Below are 27,943 nucleotides of genomic sequence, written 5' to 3'. Positions count from 1 at the left end.
ACAACAAAGAGTAGCCCCCGCTCGCCACAACTAGAGAAAGCCCTTGTGCAGCAATGAAGACCCAATGAAGCCAAAAATAAATAAATACATTTATTAAAAAAAAATAAGAGTAGCTCATGTTAAGTGGGAAAAAAAACAGAATTTACAAAATAATAGTGATACTAATTGTTATTTAAAATACAGTTTAAGAATTGTATTACATATGTTTTATAAAAAATCCAAATAGTAGTGAAAGTAAACTTCCTCAGAGTTTTTATACCATAGAGTATAAAGATATATATATAATCCTTATAATTTGATGGGTATTCTTTGACACTTGCTTAGCAGTTCAAATTTTAACTTGTTTTTGACATGCTGTTCTTATGAGTGCTGTAAAGAGCATCCTTGTACATGTGTCTTTGGACATAAATGTAATTATAGAACAGAGTTACAGAGACAGTGTTGCTGGATCAGGTTATTCACATTTAAGACTTTTTTGGTAAACTTCCAAGTTACCCTCCACAAAGTTTGGCAGAGGGAAATAATATTAGTAGAACTGAATATAGTCCAGGGAGAATAGAGTTCAGGAGTAGGGATTTGTGTGTATGTGTGAGAGTATGTGTGTATGTGTGTATGTACACATTAGTTTAGTAAATGGTAAGGGTGGTGTTTCTTAAATGTGGAGAAAGGATTGATTGGGACAATTGACTACACGTTTAGAAAAACAAAGTTGAATTCCTTCTTATAACAAACCCATATAATTGTTTTAGATTGTTTGTATAGGTTTATCTATGCTTTTTCAAAAAAAAAAGATTATAGTGGGTAGCAATAGAATGATTATGTTTCTGTATTTGGATCCAGTGTTAAAAGGAAAAAACCCCTGAATTATAAAATGCTGAAAAAGCCTGTTCCATGTGACAGTCTGTACTAGTTGCTAGGCAACATTGGACCTTTTAAATGCTTACAATACTACTAGGCTTATAATGGTAACATTGTTATTGAAGGTTTCTAAAGTTTAGAAGAAATTATATGTCCTTGGAAATTTTAAGGTTTTTAAATGTTGGACACAGTTTTTCTGAGAATAATTGAAATCTAAAGTGAAAGATATAAAATAAAAATTGAAAATGTGATTAAGATATTTAAAAATGGGTGAGAGGACTTCCCTGGTGGCGCAGTGGTTGAAAGTCTGCCTGCCGATGCAGGGGACACAGGTTTGTGCCCCGATCTGGGAAGATCCCACATGCCGTGGAGCGGCTGGGCCCGTGAGCCATGGCCGCTGAGCCTGTGCGTCCGGAGCCTGTGCTCTGCAACGGGAGAGGCCACAACAGTGAGAGGCCCGCGTACCGCAAAAAAAAAAAAAAAAAAAAAAAAGGGTGAGAGCAGCATCAGTGCAAATTTGGCTTAGAAAAACTTGTAGAGAAATCTGTGGGAAAATTTAGCTACCAATAAGGTTGGTAGTAAAGTTGGGAATAGATAAAAGATTATAACATGAGTAATTTAATTTTTTGTTATACATGTTTACTTTTCTTTCAAATAGTACATTTGGGAACAGTTGGCTTCTGGTTTTAAGCACAAGAATTTTCGATCTCGAGAAGGCGTGTGTCTGTGTCTTATTGAAACATTAAACATGTAAGTTTTATGATTACTGGAGTATATTTTTCATTTTTCTAAAAAAGAAAAAGCAAAATCCGTTTCACAAAGCTCAAGGAAAGCTATGGAAATAACAAATTTTAAATAGTTATTAATTTATTTCTGGCACCAGAGTTTTTCTATTTGATAGCTTTATCTGTTAATTTTTTTGTATGTATGTTGTTATCTTTCATGTTGTTAATTTAAAATTATTAGTCATTGATAAGAAGAGTTTCTTTTTTTCTCTTTAGTATGTTAATAGTTGCCAACCAAGTAGATGGTCATATAACAGATACGCTGATATAACTTAGGATCTACCTCTGTTCTGGACCCAGTTTGGAATTTTTTTAAACTCAGTGGTATTTCAACAATTGTAGCCATTTTCCCCAGCCCGCTTTTGCCAATTGGCCCTAGGTTTTCTAGAGCAGTGCAGGTGGTTACCAAAATCATAGACTGAATAAGACTCCCCCAGGTAACCAGACAGTGAAGCTGACAGCAGTGTGCAGAGCTCTGACAGCATAAATGCCACAGAGCTCAGAACTCCAGCCTGAAGAAATTGTAAACTAGGGCTTTTGTTCTCTTTCTGGATGATTTTTTCAAGTTCTCTGCAACAAGATAGGTAATATATAGTAGCTTTCAACTTTTTTTGTAGTGCTACTTCCTTTTCTCTAACTATACCTTCATTTTATTTTCTTTTACTCCTCTGTGGTCCTTTCTGCCATCTAGAGCTTGTAAGTGCATTCAGCCTGCACAACTTTCATGGTTTTTGGCTGTCTTGTCATTTGCTTTCAACCAATGACCTCATCAAAATATTAATAAGCATAAATAAAGATCTTTTAATTTACTTATTGTACTGGAATGCAAATTTGTTTGAGACCCAGAGTCTAAAAAACCAGTATTTTAATGCAAAAGCTCAAATTTTCTAAGTGATTGATAGGTTGCTAGGTTTAAGAGTGCCATTGGTTGAACATTTTGCTCTGTTGGATCATGTGTTGACAGTTTTCATTGTCAGTCATGATTATTCAATTTTACATATCTCACATTGTTTAGAATTAGGTTTTGCTTGTGTCTCATATCCTTCATGTTTTAATGATGTGTGCCCGTGCTCTCCACCGTATTTGTCTTATCGAGACAGATAAAAGTATAAGGATATTTTGTTTACTGTTTGATTAAAACCAAATTCTCTTTATTTTTTTTTTCAAATTATATTTAGTTTTGGGGCTCAGCCACTAGTCCTCAGCAAGTTGGTACCACATTTGTGTATCCTATTTGGAGATTCCAACAGTCAGGTAAAATTTTATCTACATTTAAGCACTGACTAATTTTTTAGCCACCTCTTGTTTTCTAATGCTCTTGTTCCATTTTTAAAAAGAAGAGAGAGGGTGGAGGGGGGTGGTAAAATCAAGATTCCACTTCATTTTTTTCTTTTAAAGTCTACCACATTTAGTTTTTAAGAATACATTATATTCACAAACGTAGCTTAAGTTTGTTAGCTGTTTGGCTAGTATTAAGGATAGATGGGACTTAAAGGATAATTCTTGAGTTTGAAAGATTGAGTAACAAAGAACCTGAATTTCCTTCTCTAGTCCTCCTATAAGCTAGTTGTGAGGGCAGATTGTCAGCTTCCTTTTCATTCCTGCATAACAACTTTTGCAACAGTCATAACCCTGTTTGTGCCAGTGGTATATCACTTGTTGGAAATTTCATTCCCTGAGCTTCAAATACTATAGGCATAAACAGGGGTGTGTTCTGGATCTTGTTCTTTGTGGTGGAGTTGAATCTTGGCTGTAACCCTTTTGGCACAGCTTGGGCATTTGGAATGACCCTGGATATTTCCTTGCTTTTAGGCCCTAGCTGCGCCTCTAGAGGTTTGTAGAGAGTTCTACTGTCTCTTCATTTGCCCTTCGACAGTGAGCTATGCAAAGGAACTAAAAGCTGTCTTCCACATTCCCGTCTTTAGGCCACATTTATTTTTTCTTTTAATTGTGGTAAAATATTCACAATATAAAATATACCATTTCAGCCTTTCTTAAGTGTACAGTTCATTGGCAGTAAGTACACTGACATTGTTGTGCAGCCGTCACCACCACCCATCTCCAGAACTTTGTCATCTTCCCAAGCTGAAGCTCTCTACCCATTAAACAATAACTCCTCATTTCCCCCAGTCCTTCAGCTCTTGGTGGCCACGTTTTACTTTCTCTCCAAATGAATTTGACTACTCATAAACGTGGAACCACACAATATTTGTCCTTTTGTATCTGGCATATTTCACTTAGCATAATGTCTTCACAGTTCATCCATGTTGTAGCATGTGTCAGAATTTCCTTCCATTCCTGTTTAAGGCTGAATAATATATCATTGTATGTACCACATCTTGTTTATCCATTCATCCATGGGTAGACATTTAGGTTGTTTCCACCTTTTGGCTATTGTGAATAATGATGCTGTGAACATTGGTGTATAATTATCTGTTTGCGTTCAGGCCACATTCTTGAAAGGCAGTTTTATTCTACGAAAATATGTTAACCACGATAATGATTTGTAGTCATATAGTTATTATCAGTTCTTTATACAATATTATTACAAATAGAAGATTTTTTAAAAGCCACATTTATTTGCATGTTTCTTAGATTTCTGTAAAACTTTTACAAGGTTTCTTGGCAGGTCATCTTGGTTTTTGTTAATGACCTGCCATAATTTTCCAGGGGTTTAGAGGCATTAAAACCAACTTGGAGCTTCAAGTTGGTCTGTGAATTTAATGTTACCTTGAGGTGAAGTATTTTATTGTCTCATGTAAGTTTTTAAAGTTCTGAATTATTTGGCAGGTTAGAGATGCTGCAATATTGGCTGTGGTGGAGATTTATAGACATGTGGGAGAGAAAGTGAGAGTGGACCTTTATAAGAGAGGAATTCCCCTTGCTAGGTAAGTCTTGCTAAATTTATTATTTTGCCAATGGTTTTAAAGGTTTTAATTTCATGTGCTTATTTAAAATAGGTTCAATTTTCTGGAATGCTTTAATATTCAAAAGATATAAAAGGACATATAGGTTATTACTGTTTAAAAAATTCTTAAGATTCTATACTGTTCTAGACAGGATAGTATAATGAACCTCACGTACCTATTATCCATCTTCAATAACTAACTTGTGGACAGTTTTGTTTGTTACACCCTTACCTACTTACTCTTGTCCTGTATTATTTTCAAGCAAATCCAACTCATAACATTTCATCTGTAATTATTCAATATATTTAAAAATTTTTTTTCACTGAAGTATAGTTGATTTACAGTGTTTCAGGTTTACAGCAAAGTGATTTAGTTTATATGCATATATATACATATATATGATCTTTTTCAGATTCTGTGCCATTATAGGTTATTACAAGATATTGAATATAATTCCCTGTGCTATACAGTAGGTCCTTTTTGTTATTCAACATATTTCTAAAGGGAAAAAAAATTTTTTTTTCCAATCACAACCACAATGCAATCATCACACCTTACATTTTTTTGCAAATAATTCTGTAATATCAAATATCCAGTTAGGGTTCAAATTTTCATAAATGTCATAATGTTTTATAAATGTTGTATATATATGTTTTAACAGTTTGTTTGAATCAGTATACAAATAAAGTCCAACAATTAGTTGTTATGTATTACAAGCCTGTTTAAATCTTTGTGTGCTTCCAAGTACTTTTTTCCTTGTGTTTTATTTGTTGAATAAGTTGGGTAGTTTACCCTGAAAAGTTTCCCATATCCTGGATATTACTAATTCTTTTCCTGTGGTGTGGTTTAATGTGTTCTTCTGTCTTTATATCCTGTAAATTGGTAGTTGGATCTATAGACTTGATCAGATTTTTGGTGAGGGGTGGCAGGAGGAGCAAGACTACTTCATAGGTGGTGGTGTGTTCTGTTTACATAAGTCTCATCAGATCTGGCTGCCTCTCTTACCATGTAGATTATTTCCAGTATGAATTACTTTTTAGGTAATAAGGTCATCTAAAAAATATGCATTTTGTTTACTTATTCATTTGCTTTCTACTTCCAGGGTTAAAAAAATTTTATTTGAATAAATTCTGTATCATTTTATGAAAGAAATGGTATTAACATATATTGACATATTTTGTGTGAGTGTATGTATATATGTTACATTATATATTTTTAAATTTATATTGAGATTATGTTTTTTTTAAGTATTTAGAATTTTTATTCAATTTTGACATTCATACAGAATAGTGCATAAATTGTAAGTATGCAGCTCTGTAAGTTATCACAAAGTGAATACACACATGTATCTCCCACACAGGTGAAGAAGTAGAACATTACAACATTCCAGAATCCTCCCCAAATCTTTCTTAATCCTTGTCTTTTCTGTCCTTCCCAGAAGTAACTATAATCCTGACTCTATCACCATACGTTAGTTTTGCCTCTGTTTGAATTTTATATAAATGGAATCATATAGTGTATACTTTTTGTGTCTTTCTTCTTTCAGTTAACATTATCTCTTTAAGATTCATTTGGGTTGTTGGATCCAGCTGTAGTTCATTTTCATTGCCTTATAGTTCTCCTTTGTATGAGTAGGTCATACTTTATGAATCCATACTGTTGACGGACTTCTGAGTTGTTTTCATTTTGTAGCATATATGAATTAATGTTGTTAGAAACATTCTTATGCATGTCTTTTGGTATACTTACGTATTTGTTCTCTTGGAATATATTTGAATGGAAGTGCTGGGCCATAGGGTATGTTTACCTTTAGTTGATATTCACAGACAGTTTTCCAGAGTGGCTGGAATATTGGATGATTTCATTTATATGAAATGGCCAGATATGGCAAATCTATAGAAAAGAAGTTAGATTAATGGTTGTGTAGGACTGAGGAAATTGGGAGGAATGGGGAGTGACTGCTAATGGGTACAGGGTTGTTTTTTGGGATGATGATGACATTCTGAAATTGATTGTGTACATCTCTGGCTTTATATTAAAAACCATTGAATTGTGCACTTTAAAGGGGTGAATTATATGGTATGAGTTTTATCTCAATAATTGGCTGTTATAAAGAAAGATAAGTTCTGTGATACCTAATTACCTCTTTCATATTGTACTTGAGATTTATTATTATGACTCTAAACTTAAATATGGACTTTGGATAGAGTTGCTTTTCCAATTTTATCCTAGTGCTTTACTGTTCTCTATCCTTATCCTGAATCAGAACTTTCCAGAGCTTTACAGGCCTCTGTTGTTTGGCCTCCTAAGTTGTGTTTTAGATATTCCAGCCTCTGTTGTATTTGCCGTCTGTTGAATTTCCTAAATTCTTTTTCTTCCTGAATTACTTAAAAGATCCCAGTCTCTTCTTTCTACTCTTACATTGTTCCTTTCCTCCTTTTCCATCAGATTATATGTGTAATGATCCTCCATTATGAATAAGCTTGTTTTTCTAAATAGCTGTATTATTATTTTATAATAGCTTTTTATTTCTTTTTCCTTTCTTTCTCCCTGTTACTGTTATATTTGCCTGATCTTTCAGTTGACCCCTCTTCCCATTAAAGCTGCCTGTATCTACATTCCTTGCTGTATATTTTATCTGTCCCACCTCAATTCCTTACCAACCCTCTTTTCTCTCAGAGCTTCCAGCCCTGAGTTTCCTACTCCCTTTTTGCTACTGAATAGCTGAGTGTTAATTTCATGCTTCTTAACATCTTGTTCTGCCTTTTTTCCCAGAGAGCTTTCCTAAATCCTCTCCTTTCTGTTTCTGGGCTGTCTGGTCTTCATTCTGAAGTCCCATCTTCCAATTCCAGTTTTCCCTCCCCTGTCTCATCTTGTCCATCTAGTCTCTGGGCAGCCTATCTAGTGTCTGCTCAATTCTCTGGAAGGTAACTTACTTTGTAGGATGAAGGGACCTGTGTCTTTTGACTGCAGTGCTTTCAGATGTGTGAATATTTGTTGAATTTAATGGGGGTAAGAGCTGAAGTTAAGGTTTAGAAATCCCATTATAATGAATTCCTAGAAGGTTTTCAACTAAAAAAAATTTTTTTAGACCAAACAGTATTTTCAACCTCAATTTACAAGTAAAAAATGACAGGATGTGGACCAAGGCTTAACTAAGGTTTTAGAAGTGAAATCATGACAGAACCATTGATGTGAGAAAAACATTTGGCAATTAAAGACTTAACCCAAATCTCTAAGTCATAATTTAAGAATCATAGTGGGACTTACCTGGTGGCACAGTGGTTAAGGATCCGCCTGCCACTGCAGGGGACACAGGTTCGAGCCCTGGTCCAGGAAGATCCCACGTGCCACGGAGCAATTAATCCCATGTGCCACAACTACTGAGCCTGTGCTCTAGAGCCGATGTGCCACAACTGCTGAAGCCCGCGTGCCTAGAGCCCATGCTCCACAACAAGAGAAGCTACTGCAATGAGAAGCCTGTGCACCGCAACGAAGAGTAGCCCCAGCTCGCCGCACCTAGAGAAAGCCCGCGTGCAGCAACAAAGACCTAATGCAGCCATAAATAAATAAATAAATTTAAGAAAAAAGAATAAATCATAGCATGATATAATATTGGAAAGTAAAAATTAGTGCTGTCAGCATGATCCCATGATCATGGTCTGAAAAAAATTTATATATAAATATAAAACATCGGAAAGCATGCAGTTAAATAAGTTCTCTGGATGGTGGGATTGTGGTTTTTTTCTTTGTTCCTATTTATATTTCCTAATTTTCTTCTATAATGAGTATACATTGCTTTTGTAATAAGAAACACTTTTTTTAAAGAGGTGATAGTAGAAGTGTATTGTCTGAATATAAAATCAGAAGTGCTAATAGAATTGCTGTTGAATTAAAATAGGTTAACAGGAAAAACATCAGATTATCCGTCATATCAGCATCACTTTAATTTCTGACATATTTCATTGTTTTTATGTTTGCCTTAAGTTTCCTTAGCATGATTTTTAGGTAATTTTAAAAAATGTCTTGGTTACTGAGTATATTCATTATAAGGTTGGAACTAAAGTATTGGGTTGGCCAAAAAGTGCCTTCGGTTTTTAAGTAAAAATAAAAGACACATTTTTCATTTTCACCAAGAACTTTATTGAACAGCGTACTCACCCTTTTGTTCCACTATCTTCTGCCATTTTTCAGGCAACTTCATAATTCCATCTTGCCAAAACTTTTTATCTTTTTGAGCAAAGAACTGTTCCAGGTGCCTTTAACAGTCTTCCAGGGAGTGGAAATTTTTTCCATTAAGAGAATTTTGTAAAGATCTAAATTAATGGAAATCCAAAGGTGCAATGTCTGGTGAATACAGCAGATGAATCAGAACTTCCCAGCCAAGCTGTAACAGTTTTTGCCTAGTCGTCAAAGAAACATGCGGTCTTGTGTTATCCTGATGGAAGATCATGCGTTTTCTTTTGTCACTTTTCGTCGAGTGCTGCTTTCAGTTGGCCTAATTGGGAGCAGTACTTGTTGGAATTAATCGTTTGGTTTTCTGGAAGGAGCTCATAATAGAAGACTCCCTTCCAGTCCCATCATATACACAGCATCGCCTTCTTTGGATGAAGACCGGCCTTTGGTGTGGTTGGCGGTGGTTCATTTTACTTGTCCACAATCTCTTCCATTCCACATTATTGTACAGTATCCACTTGCCATCGTCCATCACAATTTGTTTTAAAAATGGAACGTTTTCATTACGTTTAAGTAGAGAATCGCATGCAGAAATACGGTCAAGAAGGTTTTTTTCACTTAACTCATGTGAAACGCAGACATCAAAGTGATTAACATAATCAAACTGGTGCAAATGAATTTCAGTGCTTGATTTGGATATTTTCAGTATGTTGGCTATCTCCTGTGTTGAGAACAATGTTGATTGGTCTCAATGTCTCAATTTGATCGCTGTCAACTTCAACTGGTCTGCCTGAACGTGGAGCATAGTTCAGCAAGAAATCTCCCGCATGAGACTTCACAAACCACTTTTGACACGTTCAATCAGTCACAGCACCTTCTCCATACACTGCCCAAACCTTTTTTTGCATTTCATCTGCGTTTTTACCTTTCTTGAAATAATAAAGCATAATATGCTGAAAATGTTGCTTTTTTTTTTTTTTTTTTGCGGTACGCAGGCCGCTCACTGCTGTGGCCTCTCCCGTTGTGGAGCCCAGGCTCCGGACGAGCAGGCCCAGTGACCATGGCTCACGGGCCTAGCCGCCCCGTGGCATGTGGGATCCTCCTGGACCAGGGCACGAACCTGCGTTCCCTGCATTGGCAGGCGGACTCCCAGCCACTGTGCCACCAGGGAAGCCCCTTGATGTCTTTTTTTAAATGCACGCTGGTACGACAGCTGTCACATACAGTCTAACAAAATTGTTTCAAATGAAGTTAAAGACAACTAAGTGCTACTAGAGCCATCGTATGGAAAATACCGAATGAACCTTTTGGCCAACCGAATATTTTTGATGGGTTTGGGGAAATAATTTTATGATGAAAATATGAAACTACTTTGTGTGAAAGTTACCTTTTTTAAAAAATTGAGGTATTGTTGATGGTACAATATTATATAAGTTTTGGGGGTACAACATAGTGATTCACAATTTTTAAAGGTTATATTCCATTTATGGTCATTATAAAATATTGGCTGTATTCCCTGTGTTGTACTATGTATCCTTGTAGCTTATTTATTTTATACATCGTAAACCCCTACACTTGAAGGTTACCTTTTCACAAATACACCTGCGAGTGTGTAGAGTGCTACCTGTATTTGACTGCTTTGCTCTACTGAAGAGATGCATTTTGTGTCTGCTTTCAGTGAGTTAATTGTAAAAGAGAGTTGTATAGAGCTAACTGAATCCTTGGAATTGTTTTTTCTCAGGGAGATGGTGAAGGAAATTATTTCTAATTAAAACGGTATGTAAAACAAACAAATAAAATTTATTCTTTATTCCCAGATTAGAAATGATACTTGGCAAATTTGATGAAGTGCAAAATTCAGGTGGTGTGATTTTGAGTGCCTGCAAAGGTAAGAATAATTAAGTTATTCCAGTTCTCAAACATTTCTAAGATTATTTAGCAAAGTTTTAGACACTAAAATATGTCTTCTAGTCAACTATTATATCACTGATTCAGCAGATTTGACTTTGTGGCTTAAAACTTGTTTAGGATAACAAAGTCTTTACATCCTGCTGATCATTACCTATCCTCTGATTCTTTTGGAGTAAGTGAAAATTTAATAATGGGTTAATTGTGTAAAATGATACTACTCTTTTGCCTTATATTTGGTATCTTCTGAGTTGAAGGTATGATGACCCTCTTGCCTTCTATGTTCTGTGCACAAAATGCGTTTTTTACTCCCAGAGTAATTGTGTTTTTTTAAAAATTAATTAATTATTATTATTATTTTTTTCTTGTGGTACGTGGGCCTCTCACTGTTGTGGCCTCTCCCGTTGCGGAGCACAGGCGCCGGACGCACAGGCTCAGCGGCCATGGCTCACGGGCCCAGCCGCTCCGCGGCATGTGGGATCTCCCCGGACCGGGGCATTAACCCATGTCCCCTGCATCGGCAGGCGGACTCTCAACCACTGCGCCACCAGGGAAGCCCAATTTATTTTTTTAATTGAAGCATAGTTGATTTACAGTGTTGCGTTAATTTCTGCTGTATAGCACAGTGACTCAGTATATACATGTATGTTTTTTTTTTTTTTTTGGCCGCGTTGGGTCTTTGTTGCTGCGCATGGGCTTTCTCTAATTGCCTTGAGTGGGGGCTGCTCTTCACTGTGGTGCACGGGCTTCTTATTGCGGTGGCTTCTCTTGTTGCGGAGCACAGGCTCTAGGCGCGTGGGCTTCAGTAGTTGTGGCACGTGAGCTCAGTAGTTGTGGCTCGCGGACTCTAGAGCACAGGCTCAGTAGTTGTGGTGCACGGGCTTAGTTGCTCCGCGGCATGTGGGATCTTCCCGGACCAGGGCTTGAACCCATGTCCCCTGCATTGGCAGGCAGATTCTTAACCACTGAACTACCAGGGAAGTCCTCTACATTCTTTCTTATTTTCTTTTCCATGATGGTTTATCCCAGGATATTGAATATAGATCCCTGTGCTATACAGTAGGACCTTGTTGTTTATTCATTCTATTTGTAATAGTTTTCATCTACTAACCCCAGATTCCCAATCCATCCCTTCCCCACCTCCCCTCCCCCTTTGTAACCACAAGTCTGTTCTCTCTGTGAGTCTGTTTCTGTTTCATAGATAGGTTCATTTGTGCCATATTTTAGATTCCATTTATAAGTGGTATCATGTGTTTGTCTTTCTCTTTCTGACTTCACTTAGTATGATAATCTATAGTTGCATCCATGTTGCTGCAAATGGCATTATTTTGTTCTTTCTTATGGCTGAGTAGTATTCCATTGTATATATGTACCACATCTTCTTTATCCATTCACCTGTCAATGAACATTTAGGTTGCTTTCATTGTAGACTTTTTAATGATGGCCATTCTGACTGTTGTGAGGTGGTACCTCATTGTAGTTTTGATTTGCATTTATTTAATAATTAGTGATGCTGAGCATCTTTTCATGTGCCTCTTGGCCATCTGTATTGTGTGTCTTCTTTAGAGAAATATCTGTTTAGGTCTTCTGCCCATTTTTATTTATTTTTTTTTTGTGTGTTTTTTTTGTACACGGGCCTCTCACTGTTGTGGCCTCTCCCATTGCAGAGCACAGGCTCCAGATGCGCAAGCTCAGCGGCTGTGGCTCACGGGCCTAGCTGCTCCGCAGCATGTGGGATCCTCCCGGACCGGGGCACGAACCCGTGTCCCCTGCATCGGCAGGCGGACTCTCAACCACTGCGCCACCAGGGAAGCCCCTTCTGCCCATTTTTCGATTAGTTTTTTTTTTTTTGTTTTTGTTGAGTTATATGAACTGTTTGTATATTTTGGAAATTAAGCCCTTGTTGGTTGCATCGTTTGCAATTATTTTTTCCCGTTCCATATGTTGTCTTTTTCTGTGTGTGTGTGTGTGTGTGTTTTTAATGGTTTCCTTTGCTGTGCCAAAGCTTGTAAGTTTGATTAGGTCCCATTTGTTTATTTTTGTTTTTAATTTCTATTGCCTTGGGAGACTGCTAAGAAAACAATGGTACGATTTATGTCAGAGAATGTTTTGCCTATGATCCCAGAGTAGTTGTTTTAGTTAGATGCTTTTAGTAGAAATTGTAGGGTTGATTACTCTGTTACACCTATGTGTAGTGTATCAGTGATCATACTAGTGAAGAGACACAGCCATAGGAACTTCACCAGTGTAATCATTTTTGGCTTCTTAATTAGAATGAGACCAAATTGGAACTCAAGGAGGTTTGGAGTTGGTATCTGGCATTTATTTGATTTTGTGGTTGCTCTTCTTTTTGTAACATTGCTAAATTGTGTTTGGTCTTATTGGGTAGCATTTACCTTCAATCCTTAAGTATTAATTAACCATACATGTGAAGAATATATGCTATTTCCAAAGATAGTATAGGTGGTTCTTCTACCTGGGAAAGTAGGTTCATATTAAAGATAGTATGCTTAGCTTAGTAATGTGCATGATGTTGGAGAAAAAATTTGGTGTATGAGTTGTTATAGTCAAATAATAAGAAAGCTAGTTACTAATATAATTTGGTTCTCTTTTGCTGGATAAACCAAGACCAAGCCTTGTTGTATTGCAGGAAGGCAGATGGAGTGAGAGAATTTAGTGTTAAAAAGATTGTGTCTACCTTAATCTAAACTTAGTTACAGAAGCATAAATTAACTTCAGCACTACGAGTCCTCACCCTGATTGCCAGCTGTTTCTCACTCCTCTTCTCTAAATAGAAGGTGTTTTAAGTACCTTGTCCTTATTTTTCCAGCCGTTACCACTGTCCATTTCCATAGAAACCAGAAACAGCAAGAAGATGGAGAATTGTTAAAATTCCTTGAATTAAGATTGTGTGTTTTCATATCATTTACACTACATACTCATTTATGTATTCCAGACTCTGTAGTTACAGTCCTATGAAGAAAAGTATAATGCGTACTAAAAATTTAAGATATTTATTATTTGGATATGGTTTATTTTGAAAGTATTGTCCTTGTATTTTGTGAGGTTATTTCTGTTACCTTCAAAATAGAAGATTTTTTTGTTTCCTATTCTTTTAGCTCCCATTTCTTTTTCTTTTCATTATCTCTCCACAAACAGGGACGTTTAGGGTTAGCATCTGGCATTTATTTCTCTTGGAGAGAGTTTTCAGAAACCTTTCTGTTTTGGAGATTATAATTTGAATATTGCAAGTATAGTCAAATGTGAACGTTAAAGTCTATAATACTTATTGGTGTGTAAAAATTGGTCATGATGATTTTGATGACAGTATTAAGCTGTCATTGAAAAATACTTTAATGGCTCTGTTAATAAGGGATGAGACTATAAGAGGAAAGCCCATTTATCATGTTGGTAGGTCCCAGGGCCCAAGCCTCTTTTTCCCCTTGTCTTTATTCTCTTTCAGTGATTTAATCCAGACCAAAAGCTTCAAATGATAACTGTTTGCTGATGACTCCTAAATATGTAGTTCTAGCCCTCATTTATCTCTCTGTGCTCTAGATCTGGGAGCCTGTGGCCTCGACGACATTTCCATTTGGATGTCTAAGAGACATCTCAGGCTTAACAGGTCCAAAAGTTAAAGCCTGTTGTCTCTTACTTTCCCTCAAAACTGTTCTTCCCCCAGTTTACCCATTTCAGTCAGTGGCACCACCATCAGCTCAGGCTAGGAAATTTCCTGATTAGAATTAGTTAGCGTTGATCTCCCATTCTAACTAGGCATTTTTGCCTCTGAAATTCTAATATATGCCAAATTTGCTTATTTTTTTCCATCTCCACTGCTAAAACCCTACTCTTAAGTTTCCTTTAGCTTTTTTTTTTTTTTCTTTCCTTTTTTTTTGCGGTACGCGGGCCTCTCACTGTTGTGGCCTCTCCCGTTGCGGAGCACAGGCTCCGGACGCGCAGGCTCAGCGGCCATGGCCCACGGGCCCAGCCGCTCCGCGGCATGTGGGATCTTCCTGGACCGGGCACGAACCCGTGTCCCCTGAATCGGCAGGCGGACTCTCAATCACTGCGCCACCAGGGAAGCCCTCCTTTAGCTTTTACCTGCATCACTGCAATAGATTTCTGTTTTATGTTTGACCCCTGGAATCTATTTTCTACCCAGAGGTGAGAGTGGTCTTCTTAAAATATAGACGGATTATGTCACAACAGTGAAGAAGACAGTTAAAGTTTTTGCCTCGAGGAGCCTACATTCTAGTGAGAGAGATAGATCATAAACAAGTAAACAACTGGATATCCAGAGTGATTACAGTTGGTAATGAAAGAAATACAACTACTCTTTGTTTAATGAATTTAATGAAATTAAATTATTCCTTAAAATCCTTGCTGCTAAGTGAAAAGCCATTAAATGAAAAAGTTATTTCTTAATTTTTCCTAACTAACATTATGTTATGTTTCATCCCAACCCAAGATGCTTGAATAATTTTCACAGGTAGAAAAATACATCAATTGAGCACTGAAAACAAATTTTTATAACTAGCAATTTGAAGGCAAATAAATAGTTTATACCTAAAATAGTGTAATGAAGGTTTATTCAACTCCTTTTTTATTTCTGCACAATGTTTCCCCACATAATTTTCAGTCCCTCTTGGCTCATTGTTATTGTGCACTCAAACTAAAACTTGAAAATAAAGTTATAGACCAGGAACACATCTAGGACAAAATAAAGGCTCATCATGGAAACTTGTGGAAATAGTTCATGCACACAACAGATTGAAGAGCTATTAAAGATACCACCTCTTTTCTCTCTTACTTGGTGTACATATGCAAAGCAAATTATTGTGAGTTCACCCAAACATGGCATTCTATTTGGATTTGTTTCATCTGATATTCTGTGACTAGAAACTATTATGGTAAGTAAAAATTTTTAATGTGTCTTTGCCTGAAACCATAATAATAAAATATCACACTTCTTATAATATATTCATTGAGGGTGTTTGGGGATGAAAAAATCATTTTACTAAATACAGACAAACAAAAACCCAGAGGATTTGTTGTAAAGGTGGTATAACTTTTTAAGAGCCACTGCAGTTAAAAGTTATCATCTACACAGTCATTAAGTGAAGTAAATAGGGTATGGAGATGTGAAGTAACTCAGTGATGCCACTTTAGATAGAATAGTGGGGCAAGCGTCTCTCAGAGTTGACATATTTGAATTGAGACTTGATAAAGGAGAATGAGCTAGTCATTGGATACATGGTAGGAAAAATGCTTTGGGCAGAGAAAATGTGACCATAAAGGCTGAGAGGTGGAAAAGGTCTTAGTGTATTTGAAGAAAGGAAGGAAGGCCAGGGCTGACTGGAGCCTAGTGAGGCTAGGGCTCTGTTGGAAGGGAGACTGTGTATGAGAAAAATTGGAAAAGTAAGCAGGAACCATTATATGAGCGTCTTGTAGGCCTTGGGAAGAGTTTGGTAGACTTCTGGGAGTAGGAAGGGTTTTAGGCTGGAGAGGCATGTGGTAAGTGAGAGTGACATGGCCCAACACTATCTTACATACATTTATTGTTTGGAAAAATTGTCTGTTACTTTATTTCCTCTTCCTTCTGCCTCTTCTCCCTTTATACATGTCTTGATACATAACTTTACATCTCATGCTTTTGTCTCTGATTTCTTTCATTATTGCCATATCTACGCTTTTAAGTTTTGATTGAACTCTTTGACTTGATTTTCTAGAGCATTAGTTCAGCACACTCAAGAACACAAAGTAAATTCTATTATCAGAGATTTGAGCATGTCGTTTAATTTGGGAATAGTGAGAAATGCATGGCATTTTTTTTTTGTCGAGGAGTAAGTTAGGCAGAATCCTTAAGTGCAATGGAATTAGCTCTGCTATTAGAAGGAAACTGGATTTAAAATTAATCAAATCATGGCTGAAAGAAGGCAACACCAGCCCTGTAGGAAGGAAAAGACTGAAAGTTGCAGGCCCCCCTGTGATTATGGCAGGGTCTGGTGTTTTCTAGACAGGCTTCTATGCTAACTGAGATACAAGCACAGACGTGTTGGTGGCTGTGACTGCAAGTCTTTTTCTTTTTCACTGAAAAAACTATGCATAATTCTGATTTGTCAAGTGTGTGTAGGACCTAATGCAGTCTTGACATGTAATCATTGTAAAATATTTCCCAGCTTCTCTCTTTGAAAACAGTTGCTAGGAAAAGCATTGTTTTAGGAGGCTGGCAATAAACGAAACCACAGAAATTAGGCTTTGAAATTACCTTGATATTTGGCAAAAGAGGTAATGAGGTAACTTGCAGTCTAGTTTATAACATACCCTTTGGTGAAAAGCAAAGTAGCCCTTTTCTTAGGTTGATTTAAAAATGTATCTGTTTGTGACCATGAGCTCCAGGGCCTTCTTGGAGCTTGACAATGTGCTGATGGTTGTGCAGCTTGGATGGGGTGCTCGGTGTCCCTGCAGCTGCGCACTGGCCAGGTTCTGTCTCCTCCACCAGAAGCAAGCTTTGTTCCGTGTGGCCCTGCCGTCTGCATACAGAGCAGCCTTTGATGGGCTGCCTTTGACGTGATTTGTTTACGGCAGCCAGAAATGCTTCTTGCATAATGAGAGCAGTTAATCATGGAAACTGAGCTCTTCCTGTTTGTGCACTTCTAGCAGTCTTCTGTTGTAAATATTAAAAGGTAACGGCAAAAGGATGAAAACCTTTTAAAAAGGCACAAATCAGTTAATTCATCAGATCATGTGATTGCTACTGATTACATGGATATCTTTAGGGAAGCAGAAAATGATTGCTGAACACATGCCTTGTGTTTTGATGATTGCATTAAAAGTCCCCCAGTGGGATGGCATTTATTGGCTCTCAGAGCTTTTCTGACATTAAATTTCAGGCAGCCAGCACAAGGAGAAACACCATAATGTATATCTAACCTCATATGTGCAGTTAAAGAATAATCTTGATCAAGCTCTGCTAGGCTTTGCTAAATAGACGAGGGCTTTCAGCAAGACCCCAGACTTTTATTTTGAAGTGGAGTAGCAGCTGTTGGCTATTGCGGTGCAGAGCTGCAGCGGCCTGGGTCACACAGAGCTCCGGGTGTCTGCAGGGTGTCTGCAGGCTGCAGGCCGAGCCCAGTGGCGCAGGCACCGAGCTGCATTTATTTGCTGTGCTGTTTGACCTGTTGGTTTGAGAGAGCTCCCTGGACCATCTGAATGGCTATGGGAGATGGTGAGTAAGATTTATTTTTCTTTTTTTTGCTTCTGCTATACACTTCCTTTTAAAGTGACAGTCATCTGCTGTATAAGAAATATATTTCTCCCTAAAGAACGAAGGACACTTTGTGTGTGTGTGTGTGTGTATATACACACACACACTCGTATGTTCATGTGTGCACGTGTGTGCGTACTTGTCATTTGGTATCTTTTTCTACTTGATATGTCTGTATGGGATCTGGCAAATACAAGATGACAGTTTATCCTGCAACCCAAGCAAACCCTCTGTCTTTGGTGGTGGATATAAAGGGATGTTGGAAGAAACATGGAATAATATAAAAGCTTTGAAGAGAGAACATGGCCTTTGGAAGAATGACAGATTTGGCAGGAAGGTTTAGTTAGCTAGCTTGATATCTTTCCTGTTGTATTTGACAACAAGTAGAATTCTGTGGTGATAAAGTATATAAAGAAGCAAAATGGCTTGCCATGGGCACTGTTTCAATTGATATGCTTGTGATTTGTCAGTGTCCCTAGTAAATAGTTCTCTAGAAAATATTTAGTCTTTTACAAATTCTATACAGGTGTAATTTGATCAAAAATTGATTTTGCCAGTGTTTTATTGTGATAAGAATAATTTTAAAAACATATATAGTGCTGTATAGTTTTCCAAAGCACCTGAGTATACTTATTGTACATTAACTCCTAAGGTACAAATAACTGTGAAGCGTACAGAGTGTTTGGGTATTTCCATTTCACAGATTGGAAAACTAAGGCTTGTTGAGATTATAAGTCCCAGATCCAGGCACAAAGCAAACCAGAATCAAATCTGGAGCCTCAAATGTGCATTCAGTATTGTCCTTCATAACACTTAATACTTGAGCATTTTTTTTCATTATTAAACATTTTGTTAAGATGCTTAGAGGTATACTTTATAATTACATCAACACCAGAGATGTGTAAGAAGGGGAATTTGAGGTTACTTCAAAAATGTTTTGTGTATTTTTCACTATGTTCTTTAGGAAGACTGGTCTGTATTTGGGAGTTTTAACTCTAACAGTTTCAGCTTCCTTTATGACTGTATAATGACTTCTCTCTAAGGAGTTTGCCCCCTTGGGACGATGAGGAATAGGGTACAAACTTACCAAAAGGATGATATTGGTAAACAGTCATTTAAACTTTTATACACATGTTAATGGAAATATGATACTAAATCTGGTTTTGCATATTGTTATAGTTTATCCCAAGAATTTACGTAAATATTTTATATGTCCTTATAGAAATAAATAACAATATAAACTTCTAATTTTTAAGGCAAAAGCCATCAAAGTTAACAAATTAAGTTCTTATATACTTAATGGCATTGCCAAGTTTGTTTGTTTGTTATTTCTAAACCTTAATTTACAAGCAACTCTAAATATTGCATTTGATTTGGGTTGTATCCAGATTTTATTTCTTTTTTAAGCATTATAAGTTCAATGGCTATCAATGTATATTTATTTAATTTTTCTTTTTTCAAGTAATACTGAATACATTCAGACTGTATAGGAATGCACTGATTTTTAAAAAATCAAAGTAACAACCTCATAAAGCTCAGAGGGTAACCTTCTTGCATATTCTCTTCTTTAAAATGGAAATACTTTTATTGGATTTTTATTGATAAAGTAATATATCTTTATTAAAAAATTAAACACCTAAACAGTAGTAACAGGTTATCTTGGGATTTATAGTTCTTAACAGTTTCATATATACTTCTCTGTATATTAGTCTCTCTCACGTAATACACATACATCATACTAGTATCATGTGAACACATACAATAAATGGATTATGTTATTCCTAACCTATTTTGTTTCTTATTCTTTAATACACAAATATCTTATATTTTTAAAAATTCAAACAATGCAGATAAAGCAAAAATCCTCTCAGAACCACCTCCAAGCCCCAAGGCCAGGGATAAGCAGAGATGAGCACTTTTATTAGTTTGGAGTTTGTCTTTTTATACCTTTTACTCTGCCTTACATATATATTAAGTATCAAAATGAATTATTTTGTTTTTGACCATGTTTACATAAATGGCATCATTCTTAACATATTTTTGCCATTTACTATGTCTACTCAATATCGCATAGTGATCTTTTTTTATGTAACTGTTTTATTTGTTTGAACTGTTGCACAGTATTCCATAGTATGGATATATCATAACCATTTCTCTGTGGAATTTCAGATTGCTTAATCACATGTAACTTTTCTAAATGATTCTGAAATAAACATCTTTGTACAAATCGTGTGTGTGTGCACATATATATTTTTTTCAATAATTGGAAGTTGGGGCTTCCCTGGTGGCGCAGTGGTTGGGAGTCCGCCTGCCAACGCAGGGGACGCGGGTTCGTGCCCCGGTCCGGGAAGATCCCACATGTTGTCCCAAAAAAAAAAAAAAAAAAAAAAAAAAAATAATTGGAAGTTGAATTTCTGGATCAAAGTTTTTATTCATTTCAAATTGTGTTAGCTATCTCTAATTTCCTCCCAAAGAGGCTTTACCACTTACATTCCCACCAATAGTGCCTTCTATCTTGCATTCTTTTGAGTTCTCATTATTATTAATCTTTTTAAAATTTGCCTATCAGATGGGTGAAAAATATCTCACCCTTTTAAAAAACATCTCTTCTTTCTAATAAGGTTGATCATCTTCATACGTTTGGTTGTTTGTATTTTCTTTTTTGTGGATTGCTTTCTGGCATCTTTAGCCAACTTTCTGGTTTTGACTTTTTTGTTTACTTATAGTTGCTCTGTATGTTCTGGCTATTAATCTGTTATCTATTAAATATATAAGCTTAACTTCAAGGCCATATGAAAGATTTTATTTATTAACAGTTTTATTTCTGGACAAATTCGTATTTGTGAAGTACTGTAATGACTAACAATTGAAGAGTTGTCAGGGGTGGCTTTTTCAGGTGCCTTTCTGTTTAGTTGTCTTTATCCTCACCTAAGAATATAAAACCAGGCAGTCAGATGATTGTGAAGTAGCTCTGGGCAGTCAAACCAGATAGAGTTAAAAACCTGTAGGATTATTATGTGGCTCTGAGCCCTGAAATCTGCCTCAAAAGCTCACGAGAGGAATTTGGCCTTTTGTTGTTACGCTGCAGAGTGGCTGGAAAGAAATAAGATTTTGTTGCAAATAGACTGTTTCTAAACTTTAAATATTTCAACACAATCTATTATTCCAAACACTGAATCTCTTAAAAAATCCATACAAGCGATGACATAACCTTGGCGTTCTATAGGTAAGCCTTTTGGGACCACTCCAAACTGACATATAACTACTGGTTTGGGGGATAGGGAACAATAGCAAGAAATTAATGTTGAATAGATCTCTATTCTTCGAAACCCTTGAATATTCTATGTGATACACTAGGATTGGATAATTTAAGTCACTGAAAGAAAGCAACCCTTTAACTTACTGGCCAAAAGGCCAAGCTTTTCTTCTAGGAGCAGTAAGGGAAAAAAAGAGTCTATGAGGAGAAAAAGTAAATTACAAGGGAGAAAAAAAATGGGCATTCAGCAGCAATAAAGGCAGATAAGTAGTGGGAACTAAGATTGAAAATCTTCTTGATACAGACCCATTTACCCATCTGGGTGCAAAGTGTTGGACATCAGTAGCAAGTTATCCTCAAACATGATGTTGCTAATGAACCTGAATCTTCAAGAAAAGATTTACATCTTTTCTTTGTATACATGTAGGATGTATAGTAGATGTTCTTGACAGCTGTTATAACCAAGCTGTAGCTGTCATGAAATTTTAACTACCTGAAATGACTACATTTTGTAAAGGTCCTAAATAAGCCTTATTATGAGGCTCATTTATTGTTTAGTTTGATATCATGGTTATCATGAAATATGTTGTTATTTACTTTTATTAATACCAAATAACGGTTTAAATTGTGTTTAGCTTTTTACTTCACTGAACTATTGAAGGTCTTAAATTTTTAAAGGCCCCTTTAAAGAGGAGGGTAAAAGTCTTCAAATATTTTTTAACTAGTGAGTTAATATCTACCTAGAAATTTTAAGATAGTTTATCAACTTTCTTGGCCTCTCTTAAACTTTGTATGGAATAAACTTTATTTTTAATAAATAAAATAGTTAACTATTTAAGATTAACTGTGCTGTTTAACAGTATCTTCATGTGAATATTAAAATCTGGTGATTAGGGACTTCCCTGGTGGCGCAGTGGTTAAGAATCTGCCTGCCAATGCAGGGGACACAGGTTCAATCCCTGGTCTGGGAAGATCCCACATGCCGCAGAGCAACTAAGCCTGTGTGCCACAACTCCTGAGCCTGCACCCTAGAGCCCGTGAGCCACAACTGCTGAGCCTGCGTGCCACAACTACTGAAGCCCATGTGCCTAGAGCCCGTGCTCCATAGCAAGAGAGGCCACCGCACTAAAGAAACCCCATGCGCAGCAACGAAGACCCAATGCAGCCAAATAACTAACTAAATAAATAAATAAAATTTATATTTTTAAAATCTGGTGATTATTTTATTTTGAAGCACTTTGATTTTCAGTTTCTAATCACTTTACTGAAATTTTTCATTTTAGTTTAAATTGAAGACATTCTTAGTTTTTACTATTTGATTATTTTACTTCTGAAAGCTTGTGATTCTCTTTAGCCCTGGGAAATCTTTTTTTTTTTTTTTGGTGAGTTTCTCCCCTTCATTAGTTTTAGTCTCTCCTTGTGGAATTATTATTCGTCAGATATTGAACCTTCTAGATTGATTCACTGTGTCTTTTATGTTTTGTATTCTTTCTTCCATTTATGCTTTTCTCTTTTATTCTGTGTTCTGGGAGATTTCCTTGACTTTCTTATCCAGTTCTTCTATTAAATTTTAATTTTGGCAAACAAAAGTTTAAATGGTTCTAAAAACTGTCTTTCCTTTTCTGGTGGTTCCATCTTTACAGAATGCACGTGCACACCTGTGTGTAAAATATGGAGCTCCCTGAGTTGGGCGTGGGAAGAGCTTAATGATGAAATCATTCCATAGGTTTTCAGTTGTTCCTTGCTAATCAGCTCTGTACTTGCTGGCTTAGAAACTGTCACTTCTGTCATTCTACAAGGTAGATCAGTTCTCTCTGCTGTTTGATTCTGCTTCTGAGAATTCTAAGTTGCAGCTTTGCTATGGTATTCTTCAAAAGCCTTCCATCCTTTTTATTTGCATCTTATAAGAAATTGTTGCTATCTTTAGGTGCTGATTTCACATACTCTCTGCCTTGCTTCATTTTCTTTGCTCTTATGATGTTGCTTATCATTTTTTTGTGTTCCATTGCAGGGTTCTGGGCAAGAGAGTAAACACACTTTCAATAAAGTGTGGGCAAGTGTTCAAATTACCATAAATTTTTAAGGAAAAACTTCAAACATACCCCGAAATAGAGAATATATTATGACAGACCTTCCTTACCACCCATTATCCAGCTTCAAGAAATTATCAATACATAGCCAATATTTATTCATCTGTATCCCTACCTATCTGCCTGAGCCCTACTATCCTGCTGGAGTGGGATGTGTTTGTGTGTACATACGCACATGCACTCCTACTCATATATAAAATAAAGTAAAACATCTTTTTAAGAGACACAGTACCATTTTCACATCTAAAAAAATTAACCCATAGTATCAAATGTTCAGTGTTCACATTTCCTCGATTGTTTCATAAATATCTTTTGACAGTGAATTAGGATTCAAACAAGGCTCACCATTGCAGTTAGTTGATATATCTCTTAACCCTCTGTTCATCTCTTTTTTTCTCCACTTGCCATTTATTTGTTGAAGAAAAAAACATTTGAGAGTTGCCAGCATATATAGAAGATATTTAAAACTGTTGAGAATGGATGAAGCCATTTAGAAAGTGTGTTTAGAGAGAAGGAGGATGTTCAACATTTAGTGGTTGAGTAAAGGAGGAAGATACTGAGCTACAGGGACTTATGAGGTCAGAGGAAAGCCAAGGAGAGTATCCTATTGTAAAAGCAGAGTGGAGAGTGGACAACTAAAATGTTTTTGAGTTTTCTGAGACACTTATGGTACAATAGCTTACAGGGATTATTGTTTCCTAGTCTCAGTTGCTAATTTAGCTATGACCATGGTCATTGCTGGATATGCGAGTGTATAAAAGTTTAGAAATCCAAAGCCCTTTTACTCAATTGTTTTAATTAGAATAAGGAAGGATATAGCTTCAAGTGAAAAGCAGAACTTTGGTATAAGAAACTACTTAATATGAAAGAGTATATTTTTTGCATGAAAATCTGTGACATGGGTTCTTACTGAACGGGTTGGTTCACTGAAGAAAATACCAAATGAATTCTTTTTTTCTTGAGAAATGGTATAAAGTTTTGGCTTGCTCTTTTGTTTGCCATGTAAGATGGAGCAGTTTTTCATATTTTGTATGAATTCAGAAACAGAAATTTCAGGTTTTCACATACATGTACCCATAAAAGTGAAGTGGAATGTTTAAATATATGGCTTTCATTTGAAGGGAAAAAGAAAAAAGGGAAGGGACTTGATTATGGTAATATGAATTTACTATTTTATATCGGAAATCGTGGGGACCAGTTGTGTTTTGGAATTCAGAATATGTCATATTTTAGAAAACTAATATGGCCATACACCATACATTGTATAACAGCTCCAGCTGGGTCTGAGGCTATACCTTGTAATCAAACATATTAATATTTTTGCAGTTAAATGTATACAAATTCACAATGAGTAAAATACACATAATAAATAGTCTCTTGTCAGTTCACATCATGTTTTACTATAAACTGAGTTCAAATTAGTTCAGATTTTGCCACCAAATGAATTTAAAAAGACAAAACAAGTAAAGGTGGACTTTAAGAGCTTTTTGGCTTTCACGTATGCAGGTATGGGATTGTGGGCCTGTAATAGCTCAGTGTTTGCTGAGGGCAGTTTCCAAGTGTTATATGCAGGGAACAAAAGGTAAAGCCTTATCCTACTTGGGCTTCTTTTTCTTCCCCCCCCTCAATTTTTGCCTGTCCCTCCCCCCTCCTTTTCTTATCCCTTTCCTCCTTTCTCCTACTCCATTTCTTCATCCTCTATTTCCATCTCTTCCTTCTCCTCCTCCTTTATTTCTGCCTCCTCCTTCCATCACCATCTCTTCTTCCCAGTCTTATCCTCCTCCTCCATCTTCATCTCTTTCTCCTACTCTTATCAGCTCCTCTCCTCCTTTTTCTCTCTTTCTCTTCCGTCATACACATAACCACTCCAGCCTGCTCACTTTATTAGTTTATGTCCTCTAGTACTTGTTAATATGTTCATCCTTTTCAGTTTCTGCACCAAACCATAGTATTGTCATTTTGAAACATTGGAGTGAGAAGAGAAGTGTCAACATAATCATGATTTATAGGTTACTTTTTGTATTTGATCCTTTTTTTTTTTTTTGGGCACGCCACGTGGCATGTGGGATCTTAGTTCCCTGACCAGGGATCAAACCTGCACCTCCTGCATTGGAAGTCTGGAGTCTTAACCGCTGGACTGCCAGGGAAGTCCCTTGATCTTTTTTTTTGTTTATTCAATTAATATTGAAGCACCTACTGTAGGTATCCTGGGTGATTTTTTTTTCTGATTTATCTTCTAGTTCACTAATGATCCCTTGAGCTGTGTCTAAAATCTACTGTTATGCCTGCCTACTGAATTTAAATTTCAGTTATTGTATTTTTATTTTTAGAAGTTCTGTTTGGTTGTTTTTTAAAAAAATCTATGTCACTTTGAAAATAACTTTCTTATCCCTGAGTTATTTTCAGCTTGCCTAGTAAAAGCTTCCAAGTACAGGTGTTTTATAGCCTGTGCTTAATAATTCTAAAATTTGAATTTGAAATTCTAGGACCTTGATAATTCTAGGATCTGTTCCTATTGTCTATTTCTTTCTGTTTATTCTTGCTCATGGTGTCTTGTTTCCTGTCATGCCAAGTGATCTTTGGAAAATTATTTGTGCAAATAATGTGAGGCCAGAGAATGCCTTCCAGGAAAAGTTTGCATTTGCTTTTGCTATTGCTTGGGAGTACTACCAGTGTGAGCCTACTTGCCATGGCTCACGGGCGCAGCCGCTCCACGGCATGTGGGATCCTCCCAGACCGGGGCATGAACCCGTGTCCCCTGCATCAGCAGGCGGACTCTCAACCACTGCACCACCAGGGAAGCCCTTTTTTTTTTTTTTAAATCTTAATTGGAGTATAATTGCTTTACAATGGTGTGTTAGTTTCTGTAGTATAACAAAGTGAATCAGTTATACACATACATGTGTCCCCATATCTCTTCCCTCTTGCATCTCCCTCCCTCCCACCCTCCCTATCCCACCCCTCTAGGTGGTCACAAAGCACCGAGCTGATCTCCCTGTGCTATGCGGCTGCTTCCCACCAGCTATCTATTTTATGTTTGGTAGTGTATATATGTCCATGCCACTCACTCATTTTGTCCCAGCTTACCCTTTCCCCTCTGCATGTCCTCAAGTCCATTCTCTAGTAGGTCTGTGTCTTTATTCCCATCTTGCCCCTAGGTTCTTCATGACCATTTTTTTAGATTCCATATATATGTGTTAGCATACGGTATTTGTCTTTCTCTTTCTGACTTACTTCACTCTGTATGACAGACTCTAGGTCCATCCACCTCATTACAAATAGCTCAATTTCGTTTCTTTTTATGGCTGAGTAATATTCCATTGTATATATGTGCCACATCTTCTTTATCCATTCATCTGTTGATGGACACTTAGGTTGCTTCCATGTCCTGGCTATTGAGAGCTGCAATGAACATTGTGGTACATGACTCTTTGAATTACGGTTTTCTCAGGGTATATGCCCAGCAGTGGGATTGCTGGGTCGTATGGTAGTTCTATTTTTAGTTTTTTAAGGAATTCCATTCTGTTCTCCATAGTGGCTGTATCAATTTACATTCTCACCAACAGTGCAAGAGGGTTCCCTTTTCTTCACACCCTCTCCAGCATTTACTGTTTGTAGATTTTTTGATGATGGCCATTCTGACCGTTGTGAGGTGTTACCTCATTGTAGTTTTGGCTTGCATTTCTCTAATGATTAGTGATGTTGAGCATCTTTTCATGTGTTTTTTGGCAATCTGTATATCTTCTTTGGAGAAATGTCTATTTAGGTCCAGGTTTTTAAGAAGACTTCTATAAATGTACATTTTATCCAGTGTTTATAGTTGTTTGTCTTTGGTGTTTCATTTCAAATAACCTAGTAACACTTTTACTGGAGACAGAATGTCTCTGTACTATGAAAAATGCATTCTGAGTGCTGTTCTACATGTTGGAGATATGGTAGTCTGCAAAATAGACCAAAGTTCTCACTCTAATAGATAATGCATTTCCTTGGAAGGAGGCAGGTAATGAAATAAGTAAAATATGTAAATGGTAAGTGCTAGAGAGAGAAATAAAGCAGGGAGGTAGGGATAGGTCAGTAGCATCAGGATGGTGGAAATTTTATAATCTTAGTATCCAAAGCAGACCTAATTGAGAAAATGATAGATGAATAAACACATAAAGGAGGTGAGTAAGCAGTGTGGCTATGGAGGGGAGGAGCATTCTTGGCAGACAGGTGCAGAGCCCCTGATATGAGTCACAGCAAGAAGACGGATGGGACTGGTTGGAGAGAAAGGTGGAGAGTGAATAGGAGATGATGTTAGAGAGACCTACGTGGTATCTAAGGTCTCACAGATCTTGGAGTCCTGGTAGGCCTTTTTATGGAGTCATAGGAGGATTTTGAGCAGCAGTGTGATGTAACTTTGTTCAACTCAGGACATTATGTTGAGAATAAACTCTAGGGGGACAGAGGTGGGGAGCAGGAGGAAGAGTTAGCTATGACGGTTATCCCAGGATTGTTCTAGGTACTGGTGTTACAGTATAAACAAAGTTCCTGCTGACTTCCAGTCCACCTTCTAGTTCACTCAGAAGAAACTATTATTTCAGGAAGTGGTAGGTGCTATGAAGAAATATAGGATTTGTTCTGATATTTTATAATTATTAAGAAAATCTTTTTAAGCCTGTAATATTTATAACCTATATATAAACTAAACTGCA

At 36.7% G+C, this 27,943-nt stretch overlaps 1 protein-coding gene across 7 annotated transcripts in view; it reads left to right on the top strand.

The window, feature by feature from the left end:
* Nucleotides 1-27,943, top strand: part of CLASP2 (cytoplasmic linker associated protein 2) — a 175,633-nt gene that overhangs the window by 19,890 nt on the left and 127,800 nt on the right. For 6 of the 7 annotated variants that reach the window (XM_024743456.1, XM_024743455.1, XM_024743454.1 and 3 more), the window contains exons 4-7: nucleotides 1,517-1,608; nucleotides 2,822-2,897; nucleotides 4,434-4,531; nucleotides 10,546-10,616. In XM_024743456.1, coding sequence (XP_024599224.1) covers nucleotides 1,517-1,608; nucleotides 2,822-2,897; nucleotides 4,434-4,531; nucleotides 10,546-10,616 — 337 coding nt within the window. Of the gene's footprint in view, nucleotides 1-1,516; nucleotides 1,609-2,821; nucleotides 2,898-4,433; nucleotides 4,532-10,545; nucleotides 10,617-17,728; nucleotides 17,865-27,943 lie in introns of those variants that run through there. The other variant, XM_024743459.1, reaches the window with a different exon arrangement.

The sequence above is a fragment of the Neophocaena asiaeorientalis genome, unplaced genomic scaffold (genome assembly GCF_003031525.2).
Source record: "Neophocaena asiaeorientalis asiaeorientalis breed wild unplaced genomic scaffold, Neophocaena_asiaeorientalis_V1.1 scaffold332, whole genome shotgun sequence".
Taxonomy (NCBI): Eukaryota; Metazoa; Chordata; class Mammalia; order Artiodactyla; family Phocoenidae; genus Neophocaena; species Neophocaena asiaeorientalis.
Note: the sequence above shows the minus strand (reverse complement) of the source record. Positions and strands in the feature narration are given on the sequence as shown.